Genomic DNA, 12,090 nt, shown 5'->3' on the forward strand with positions numbered 1-12,090 from the left:
ACAAAATCATGTCAACGGTTAAATGTAGATTATTTATTTATTTCGAATCAATTGGTCATTTCTATCCTGTCGATGCGAAAGATTCTGCCCTTTCAGGGTAGAGGGATTTTAAGACATTGTAATTTATTTTATGCGTATTGTTATTAAACATCTCACAAAGATTATTTTATAACTTTTTCTTTCAGATTATTAAAGCAAGATTCATATTTTTTTTCAGTATTCTCGTCCATATTGATCCGTTTTAAATTTAATAGAAAGGAGTTCATCTGCTATCATTATAGTGTTCGTTCGCACACATTACTACTAACCAAAGATCTCCCAGGAGAATTTAGTTGGGATATTTTTGCCCTCATCCTCCATATTCGTTTGACCTAGCTCCATCACATTATCACTTATTTTGCGGAATACAAAACCAGTTAGGTCCTGGATATGACCTTACACTATGTCCGATGGTGAGGGCCCCAGCTTGCAGGCCTTAGGGAGTGTGGAGCCACCATTTAATTGCCATTGCTCCCAGGTTCACTCTGACCCGGAGTGGTAGCACCTGTTAGGCTCCCAACTATGGGTTAAATCGAATACGATTTTTAAGTTTATATACTATATTAAAAAATCGTTCTTCAAAATCACCAGATTCGGCATTAAATAACCTGAAAAGGGTTGATATGCCGTAAAACAAAACAACCAAATAACCAACCAACAAAACCAGTTAGATGACCTTCAGTTAACGTCAAGAGCGAAAATTTTACCTAAATTAGATTCATGTCTCACACCAAAACCTAAGAAATTAAAACGAGGAATGGAATCCAGTTTTTGTTATGAATACAAAACACAGTTTTCATTTTTAACATGAAATTTTAAAATGGCAAAAACGTTTGCACCCACTTGATAGTAACTATGGAATTTTAAGATTTTTCTATCAAGTAGCGACGAACCTATTTATCTGTCTCCCCACGAGAGCAGACTCAAGGACAATTTTTTACGCAGTAAAAAATCCAGCTCTCCAAAAAGAGACACTGTGGATGGAGACAAATGTAAAACTTGCAAAGAAAGAGTCTTTCCCTCACTGATTTTGGACAGAAAATATCAAGTGTAGTATACCATACTTTGATCCAAGCAAAAAGACTAAGATAAGTCCGTTAATCAGTTAGAATGCTTGTATTAAAGGGAGTAGAAAGCAAATGTTAGGTTTATTTTTGGCAGCCTCATTTCTATTTTGTCTTTTAGTCCTCAGATTCGATGGGCGATGTTTCTGAAAAAGGGTGAAGAATTGCTGTTTCTGGTTCCAAATCTATCAACACCTATTAGTGACTAGTGTCTGACCTTGAAGCAGTATTTTTTTAGCTCAAGTGGCGTTATGCCTTGCCTAGAGCGATTTCCACAAAAAAAAGTTGGTTGTGGTGTTCTTTGATCCAAGCGTTTATATATTGTAGTTGTATTAATGTGGAAGGAATCGATCCTTGGACTACTATTATTCTTGATATTCATAAACGACCTCTCTGACAATATTGTGTCTGAGATGGGTATATTTGCTGATGATACAACGCTATAATATGCACGAGGGTAGAACGGATGTACATAAATCTAAGACAATGGCAGAATCGTTAGAAAATGACCTCCAGACTGTAGTGGAAGCTGCTGCAAAGAAGGTGGATTCTCTCTACCGAGCTAGAAAACCACTCACACCTGAGAATATCCTGTACCTGTACAAGGTCACCATTCGCCGATGCATCGAGTATTGTTGCCACATCTGGGCTGGTGCATCTAGCACTAGCCTCTCCCTCTTAGATAGGGCTCAAAAAAAGAGTGTTCAGTCTAATAGGTCTCACTTTGTTAACTAAGCTCAAACTCCTGTCAATCGCCGCAATGTTGCACCTTTGTGCCTGTTAGAAATATTTTAACAGAATGTGCTCTGATGAACTCGTTACATTTGTGCCTCCTCCATGTACATATACTAGACAAACCAGCTTAGCAACAAAATCTCATCCCCTCAGAGTTGAGGCACCTAAATGCCAGAAAGTTTTCTACTCTAATAGTTTCTAGACTTTGGAATTCCTTTCCTGCTACCTGCTTCCCTGACTGTACTGATATGCAGAAGTTTAAATGTAATGTAAACCAACATCTTGTCAATCTTTCCTAGACATGGGCCCAAATGGTAGCCCTGTATACCCAAGTAGCGATATGCTTTGTAAGGGGTTAACGTGAGTAAAAAAAAATGAAAATATATCTGTGTAATTATGCTACACAGACGCACCCATGTTTCATCTGTACAGGATTGTAATTGATTGTTTTTATATATCGTAGAATTGATTAGTCTAGTACACTAATAATCAGATCCCTTGTTATTTCTCTTCCATGGGCTTATATTTTCATTTGCAATAGCTGAACTTCTCTCAAACATAGGGCTGGCCAACTTATAAACAACAATGAACATTTATTTAAAGCTTAATTTTCATATATATATATCTTTCATACTCCTCCTCCTGCTCCTCCTCCTCCTCCTCCTCCTACTACTACTACTACTACTACTGTTTACTCCCTTATTGAGCATTGTTGAAGTAAATACTGGAAATCTGCAGTGGCACTCATAATTATTATTGAATACATGTTATTTTCTATTATAACTCTAGTTTATGTCCGCTATTCTCTCTGATATTTGATAAGTAATATCTCGTAAAGTTGTTTTAGTTGTATGTAGAAGGAAAATTAAAAACCCATGATTGAATCCTTTTTTAATCAAACTTCAATATTACCCTATGCAAAAGTATTGAATACATGAAACTTTTTTCAAATTTCAAATCGAAACTTTGTATTTTAAAAGACTCTAAATATTCAATTTTTTGATAGTATTGGAATATTACCTCTGACCAATCAGAGAAGAACACAATTGTTTACGAGCATCTGACTCTTTGATGTGCATTCTGATATTGAAGGATTAAAAATGGAAAAAAAAAAGAATTATGCAAAGATATGCGAGATGAAACCATTAAACGTCACAAAGGAGGACAAGGTTATCGAAAAAAATAGCAAAGAAATTAATCTCGCATTAAATACAATATGACATATCATCAAAAAGTATAAGAAGTATAGCGACGGTACAGAAAACCTTCCAAGAAATAAAAAAAACTGACAAAAATAAATGAGAGCATTTAAAGGTGGATCAGCAGAAATGTGAAAAAAAACAAAACAATTTTATTATTCGTTCTGAAATTAAAACTGATCTTAAGAGTGCTGTCAGGGATTTGATTGGAAAAACTCTATACCGTACAGGCTTTCATTGAAGATCACCAAGAAAAGTGCCTTTAGTGAAAACCAAACATGCCAAAGACCGATTAAAGTTTGTCGAAGCTTATTAAAAGAAATGTATATAATTTTAGGAAAAGGTAATCAAGTCAGATCAAACGAAAGTTGAACTATTCAGAAGAAACAGTGACAAGTGGTTGGCGAAAAAATAGCACAGCTTTTAACAAACACAATAACATCCTCAAAGTTAAGTTTGGGAATGGTTCCATGATGACATGGGGATGCTTTCCATCTAAAGGCGCTGGTGAGTTACAAGTTATCAATGGTAGAATAAATAGTAGCATATACAAGGAGGTTCTAGAGAATAATTTTCAGAAATCTGGTCGAAAGTCTTGAACATCTCGCATAACTTACAAAGGAATTGTGTGAAAATAATAGTATTAATACTCTCAATTGGATTCAAGTCAGGAGAATGACTTGAATCCAATTGAGAACTTGAAGGTTCAAAAATATCAAGCAATTAGAGGAATTATACAAGGAAAGATGGGATAAAGTAACGGGGGATTAGAGTGAAAAACTTGTGGCTAACTATAGAATACGATTGAAAACAGTGAAACAAAATAGATGTTAAATTGGCGAATAAATATATAATTTTTTGTTATTCTGCTGTCGTTTAAAAAAAAAAAGGTACCGAATATAGTAAATATTGTTTAGTGCCTCCCAAATTTCATAATTTTCTTTTATCTATTAGATTATACAGAGTTGGAATGAATTGTTTCAACTAGATAGTTTCGGGTCGAAATAACTTAAAAATTGTTGGTTTTCCATAATAATAGAAAAACCTAATTTGCATATATATATATATATATATATATATATATATATATATATATATATATATATATATATATATATATATATATAAATTCATTTTATTACTTGAATATTTTATTTCATTCAGCCAATCCTTGTGGCCTGAAGCCTTGCAAGAATGGAGCCAAATGTAAAAATGATGGAACCAAGTTTATTTGCACATGCAAACCTGGATTCATGGGAGACACCTGCGTTACACGTGAGTCTAATATTAACATGTCCTTTTATGGACAATTGTTATTCATCACTAATTTTTAACTTAAATAAGTTTGTTTTTTATTCTTTTTCAAGCATTTATTTCTAATATTCTGATTATATGAATAATTTGAAAATAATTCCTATTTAATTAACTTTGTATAACTTTATTTTCATTAAAATTAACTGCTTGGTTTATTATCTTCCAGCACTTTTCTCTTTGCTTCATAATTTCAATGTGAAAGTAGAAGTTACAACTCTCACAGTAATAAGTCCTCATCCTTTGATGCAAAACACCATAAAATGCATATGGTAGAACTCAAATAAGGATGACTCTTTTTATCTTTAAGTTAATTTATGACTAGGCCCATCAGCAATTATGAATAAAAGTTTCCTTTTCAGAATAAAAATAATACACAAATATCCATCTTAAGATATGCATAAAAAAAAACTTCCCCAACAGCTTTTTTCTTTTTTTTTTTACCTTAATCGAGCATAAGTTTATATTTTTAGACACTTCTTATTCTTCATTCCTTTTGAACTTAGCTTCACTTCCGGTAACCTCGTAAATACTGCTTTCCCTTATTTTTCCTTTTAGTCTTCACATTCATTTCTAAATGAGGGGGGGATTGTTTTTTCTGGGTCGGCTCTTTTTTGAGCGGGTCGTATGTGAATATTTTCAATCCCTCATAGTATTGCTCATAACCTGACTGTTAATCTATCTCTTTCATTAACCTCGAGTATTTTTAGCCTTGATAAATTAGTAATTAGTTAAGAACAAAAGAACTCAATTATCTCTGCCTCCCACTCTTTTAACTCCTACTCCCTTTCACACATTCTTTTCTCATTTCCTGATAAACCTAATAAAGAGGATTGTCGTTAAACAATCATTTAAAATCATCTTCGTGTCATTACGTGTGATTGACTACATATTAAGACTAACCTGTCTTCAGTCTCTGTACGTAAATAAACAAGAAATCGCCACACTACGTGTCAAGCAGCAGCAGCAGCAGCAGCAGCAGCAGCAGCTAGTTAGCTGTCTGAACCTATTACTTGCCTCGTAATGAATACTAATGTGCAGAGATTTAAATCCTATATAAACAAATATCTTGCAGCACCACTCCCCAATTTGAATGCCCTTATAAATCTGTCCCCTTATTCTTAGCATCCTTTATGTCTCCATGTACCTGAGAAATCTGACTGCCCAGATTTGTAATTCATATGAAATGGATAGTCTCGCTTACATCTCAGTAGTAAGAAACGCCGACTGTCGAAATAGAACTCAACTCTTGACCACTTATTAAGGTATTATTTGCCTACCAAACTAAGGTGATGTGATACAGCCGAAGAGTTTGCGTGTAAATATCATTTGATCTGTGCACTTTGATAACTGCCTACAAAACTTAACTTCTTACACACTACACACAATGTTTCAATCAAACTACATCATTCTTTTACAAAAAAATTACTATATTTACGAATGCATTTAATCATATAAAATAGTATCTTCCTTCCAATGTTTACATATAGAAATAATTAGTTAAAGTTCCTAATAATCTACAAAATAAAAAAAAATGACTATGTACAAATGTTACTGCAAGAATGCTCTTTCTCAATTATGAAATAATACGAATGTTTAAATGCTTTTAATTATTTATAATTTTATTACTTAATAAACACAATAATTTATACTCATAGATAGTTTACGTTTCGGTTGACAATTAGTATGGGGTTTAGGAGTGAGCGAAGGCGTTTCTTGGATTCTTAATTTTTTCTGGGTAGGCATGTCTCGTTCGTATGTTGTAAAACCATAAAATGCTTTTTGTAATCAAAGCACATATACCATTTTGTGTTTCATTTTGAAGCTGACCCTTGTGGTCTAAATAAGCATAATAATTCATATTCAAAACAGGTCGAAATTTCAATTGACATTTATTATAGAATTCAAGGGAAGGCGCATGAGTTGCTTCGGTTTTCACTTTTCCTAGGCGACACTTATTATGAAAACATAAAATGACTTTCGTTATTTAAAAACGTATTTTTTATTTGATTGTTCCAGCGAACCCTTGTGGTCTTAAACCGTGCAAAAATGGTGCCGTCTGTACGAACAAAGACAAAGATTACGTATGTACCTGCAAACCCGGATTCAAAGGAGTTGACTGTCAAACTGGTGAGTATAATGAATCTTAGAGAAATGCAGTGTTAACTCGAACAATAGTTTATTTATCATAACGAATATCCTCAGAATTAATTGATTATTTTATTTACTATTTGAGTTTGTTATACAAATTAGTTTGTTTTAAAATTAACAGTTATTCCCTGCAAACATTTATTTATAATTTTAGCAATGAAAGATCCTGATAAACTAAAATCTTGTATGTTTCTCTTGAACGGTAACTCAGTCTATTAGCAGTGAACCAGTAGCGAAACTATATACATTTACTTATATATATATATATATATATATATATATATATATATATATATATATATATATATATATATACGCAATCATATATATTTATATATATCTATATTTACATATGTATATAGGGTGACCAAAAAAACAAAAAACAAAAGCTAAATGGAGGCCATCTAGAACATATACTGTAGAACGGAGAAAAAAGGCCAAAGACCCTTACGTTTTAATGTAATGTTTTGAATATAATAAACTAGTTATGACCAAAGTTTCATTTCATTCGAACAAAACACTAAGAAACGGGGCGTAATTAGAGTTGGGGCCCGTTTTTTGAGGGTCACGCTGTATATGTATACATATATATATATATATATATATATATATATATATATATATATATATATATGTATGTATATACTGTATTAACAAAACCAAGACTTCAAAATAGGAATTGGTAGCAACAAAAAGTGTATTTCATTGTAACAATTGTTTCAAGACCGGTTGGACAATTTCAAGCATTATGGCATTTGAAAATTTTCACATAACCAGCCTTTCTTAAGACTTCTTGAAAAAAAAAACACTTAACAATAGAACATGATTTAAAGAAATTTCCCTTAAAGGAAATGAAGGATGCGAAAACCTTTATCCTGAACGCATCCTTTGTCAAGAGCTTATTAAAATATTAATATATCACCTAATTTTCGTATCCTTATTTAAAAACCTTTCATAAGAAGTTTCCACAAAAACCCGTAGCCATTTAATATCTTTTAATAAAATACTATTCATTTAATTCCTAAATCAGATTTCTATATTTCTTTATTTCACATAATTAATTTTTTTTTTAATTTTTTATTTTTATTTTTATATTTATAATATGGCCAGAACAACCTAGCTATAACGTTACGGTTATTTTTAGTTTCGTATTCGCCCAATGGTGGCTTCAATGTTTACAAAATATCGACTATCTTATTACATAGATTTAAGACCAGTTTTAGGTTAATATTTTATTAAATAGGGAAATAAAGAATGACATTACCTTATATTTATTTAATCCTCATACAATATTTCAAGTTAGGGATCCTATTCTATTTTTTATTATTTAATATTTTATTATTCTCTTTCGTTCTAATCTATTGTGGTCCTCGACAGTTGGGAAAACCTAACTAGGAAGGAAGATAATCCATCACGTTATTAATTTTCCAAAAATTAGTTGAAAAAATTGTGGAAAAAAGATCTTTGTAGGTACTTATAACAGTTAAAGGGAGACAACTAGGACCGTTTGATGTTTCAAGTCTAGTAAATACTAAAAAGCGTCTATGATTTATTAAGTAATTTAATCAAACAGATACAGAAAAGGCTATGATAGCTTATTTAACAAATTAAGAATTTAAATTATATTTTTAATCTTAAAGCTGATTATATACCCATGGGTTTAACCTACATCTGCCATCCATCCATAATTTACTGGGGTTACTCATGGCTCCAAAACCAAAATTACAATTCATGTATTGTGTTCTTAGATACCTAAATACAATACTATATATCATCATAATAATTATTCTGACAACAAAAGCAGCCAATAGCTACAAATATGTTTCACTCTGATGAAAAGGTGTTTACCCTTGCATTTTTTTGGATAAAAACATTTAGAACAAGGGTAAATCAACCAGCAGGGATTCTACAAGCTTTAGTTGTCAGAGAACAATATCAATTAATTTCCAATCCACTAATTGCTAATTTAATTTTTTAAAAATTGCTAGTTAATTGTTAAGTTGTTTTATTGATCTGGATGGTGATCGCAAAAATCCGACCAATTCAGTTATTTTATATTTGTTTCTGCCATTAATAAGTTTGATTGAGCTTTATTTATTTATTTATTTTATTATTATTATTATTATTATTATTATTATTATTATTATTATTATTATTATTATTATTATAATTACTATAATTACTATTATTCTAAGGTTTATTAAAAAGTTCTGTAAATGTATTAAAAACGCACTCAGAAAGACACCCATTTATTTAAATATCTTATTTAAATACGTTCGTTTTGTTACTTACTTAATGAAAATGTTTTGTATATATATATATATATATATATATATATATATATATATATATATATATAAAATTTTCAAAGGTTTTGTAAATAGAGTTTTAAAAAAATCTTGCTTGCAATTATTCGACCATGTCTGCTATTTGGCGTGTTTACAAACAACCAACACCATGTGTTTGTGCCAATGTCAAGGTCGAATCACCGGTGTCACTTAAAATGTGAGCCGGTCGTCGACAGTCGTCGTCTTCTGCTACAGGGTATCTATTCTTTACTTGATCCGAAAATAAGCCTACATTTTTTCGTTTCCTTTCCGATACTCACAAAGTTAAAATTCCTGATTCCGATTCCAGTCAATTGTCCCAACACTAATATATATATATATATATATATATATATATATATATATATATATATATATATATATATAATTTTATATATTTTTTTAAATAATATATATACCGCTCCCCATGTGAGGATACCAAATTGGTTAAAGGGGAAATTATTCCCAATTCACATTTAGGTAAAATGCACTTTCGTAAATAATTGAATCCATTCAAAACATATCGCTAAAACAAAAACAAAACAACTTCTAAGTAAATCGCGATATATCCAGACAGTCGTGCGAGATGGGTGAGCGTTTAGGGGTTTAGGCTCATTACCGCGGGGCCCCGATTTCGGATCTCGCTAGATTCAGCCACTCTGATGAGTCGTAGGCGACGAAAGACGTGTCAGTGGATAATTATATTTTAAAAATAATATATATATATATATATATATATATATATATATATATATATATATATATATATATATATATATATACCGCTCCCCATATGGGAATACCAAATTGGTTAAATGGAAAATTATTCTCAACTGGCATTTAGGTAAAAATTCACTTTCGTAAATAATTGATTCGATTCAAAACATATCGCTAAAACAAAAACAATATAATAATGTATATATATATATATATATATATATATATATATATATATATATATATATATATATACTAGACCACCCGTGACCCGTTGGGTCAGTACGTTATATTAGCTATGGAATTCATGTATGAGCGTGACACTTGTGGCATAAAGAAAATAGTTTTTTTTTACATAGCAGAAGCATTTCTATGAAAGTATATTAAAATGAAAAAAGAATATAGATAGATTTCTATGAGTCGTTCTGTTTATTATAATTGTTATTTTTTTTAAATTACAGTTACTGAATTATAAGTGTTTGGTCATACTTATGCACTGAACAGGTATCATAATCCTTATTATAGTTAAATTCAAATTTTGATATATCATCTTTTAAATGAAATTGTTAGTTGAAAGTACAGAATAATAAAAAAAACACTCTCCACATGTTAATAATGGCTTTTTAAATAGAAAATGAAAATAAAATGTAACTTTTTTCATTTAATTTAAGCAAACATTCAGTACCCATTGTGTAAAGGAAAACACTATTTAATGTAATAGAAATGTGTGCATTTACCGATTCAGCTTTCCGTTTGGAAATGTAAGCAGACGACTTTAAAAAACATGGGAAGAAGAAAAAGAAATTTTTTTGTAATAACGCCCTCTAGTAAAAAGGTCTGCATTAGTTAAGGGGGATAACTCTATCCAGTTTTACATCGCTCCCTTTTTCTGTCTCTCACACATACACGTAACTATTTCTCGCGTACGTAACGAAAACCGAGGGAGTAGGAGTGTTGAAATCTATTAGAGGGAAAGTGAGAGGTGTTTTCTTTCCATAAATTGTATAGGGTAATATTTCATATTATTAATAGATTCATAGATAAATAGATTTTATAATATATATTATAATTATCTATGAATCTATGTATTATTTGTATATATAAATAACTATTTGATCAAATTAAATGAAATTGTTTGTATTAAAAGCGATATAAAAATTCCGGAATAACGGATTGAAGACGTTGCTATTTACGCATGCGCAACCGGATGTTGAAAACCGGAAATCTGATTGCAAACATACAAGATCCATAGACTTTTAGTATTATATATATATATATATATATATATATATATATATATATATATATATATATATATATATATATACGTCAGGTTACACACGTACATGGGCAGTATATATAACGAGTTGACGGAACAAATACGATTTTAAACTGACAATGAGATTTGAGATGAAACTAGGAAAAATCTGGAAAAAAAGAATTATTCCATTTACGTATTGGGCCCATCCTTTTATTTTATTTTTATCTTTATTTTTGTTTTTGTTCTTATCTCTATATTCTTCTTGCTCCTCCTCTTCCCTTTCCCGAACTAAGTCTCTATATCTAGTACACGACCTGACCTCAATTAAGCGACCGGTCAAACTTTATGATTCTTTGAATTCTATTTGAAGAGATATCTATTTATATATATGTATGTATGTGTGTATGTATATATATATATATATATATATATGTTTATGCATATGTGTGTATATGTATATATATATATATGTCTGTGTATGTGTATGTGTGTATGTATGTATGTATATGTGTGTTCATGTGTATATGGGGATGAATATGCACATATGTTTCACCCCACTTCCTACCACTTACCACTGCCTACTCTCCCTAACACTTCGCCCCACTAAAAATAATATAGACTTCTAATGAAAAGGTTTCCACCAGACTTTGAATTATTATCGCTGGCCCCACAAACAAATTTATACAAACACTTGCCCGATTCGGATATCTACACAGCTATGCGGATTACCCAATATATAGCTTGGACATTATCACCAAACGGATGTAGAGAACGTATAACATGGATTTTACCAAGCAAGCTGGATCTAAAAAACTTTCATATCCTTTTTCTACAAATCCTCCTGATACAGGACTTCTGATAAATGCATTATTTTCACTTTGACTTTCCATGTCTCACTGACTTTAGCAAATAGGGTGCATACCTTTATAACTATTTGCTAATATTTCCTCTCCTCTGATGAGATGGTAGACATCGAAACCCTATAGGTTAAGGAGATTAATTTTCTAAAGCATTCTTTGTCTTGCTTAGAATAATAAAAATTCTTTGATATGAAACTCCACCACTTCATTTCATTTCAATGAGAGTTTTTTTTAAAATTCATTGAATTACAATTATATATATATATATATATATATATATATATATATATATATATATATATATATATATATATATATTCTAGAAAACATTAAATGCAACGGAGACACTTTGCTTTACGATTCTGTTTTTTTTTTAATTTTTCGATTTTCTGTATAACTTTTTTTGCATTAAAATCCAAAATATTA

The 12,090-nt window shown here is 30.7% G+C and overlaps 1 protein-coding gene across 8 annotated transcripts in view; it reads left to right on the forward strand.

Moving 5' to 3' along the window:
• The window catches only part of LOC145303489 (uncharacterized), a 731,279-nt gene that overhangs the window by 265,519 nt on the left and 453,670 nt on the right, over positions 1 to 12,090 (forward strand). For 7 of the 8 annotated variants that reach the window (XM_080144908.1, XM_080144909.1, XM_080144911.1 and 4 more), the window contains 2 exons: positions 4,202 to 4,312; positions 6,368 to 6,478. The exons of the other annotated variant lie outside the window; for it this stretch is intronic. In XM_080144908.1, coding sequence (XP_080001034.1) covers positions 4,202 to 4,312; positions 6,368 to 6,478 — 222 coding nt within the window. The remainder of the gene's footprint in view (positions 1 to 4,201; positions 4,313 to 6,367; positions 6,479 to 12,090) is intronic. 8 annotated transcript variants of the gene reach the window in all.

This window comes from Euprymna scolopes, chromosome 19 (genome assembly GCF_053919585.1).
Source record: "Euprymna scolopes isolate OS-2025 chromosome 19, ASM5391958v1, whole genome shotgun sequence".
Taxonomy (NCBI): domain Eukaryota; kingdom Metazoa; phylum Mollusca; class Cephalopoda; order Sepiida; family Sepiolidae; genus Euprymna; species Euprymna scolopes.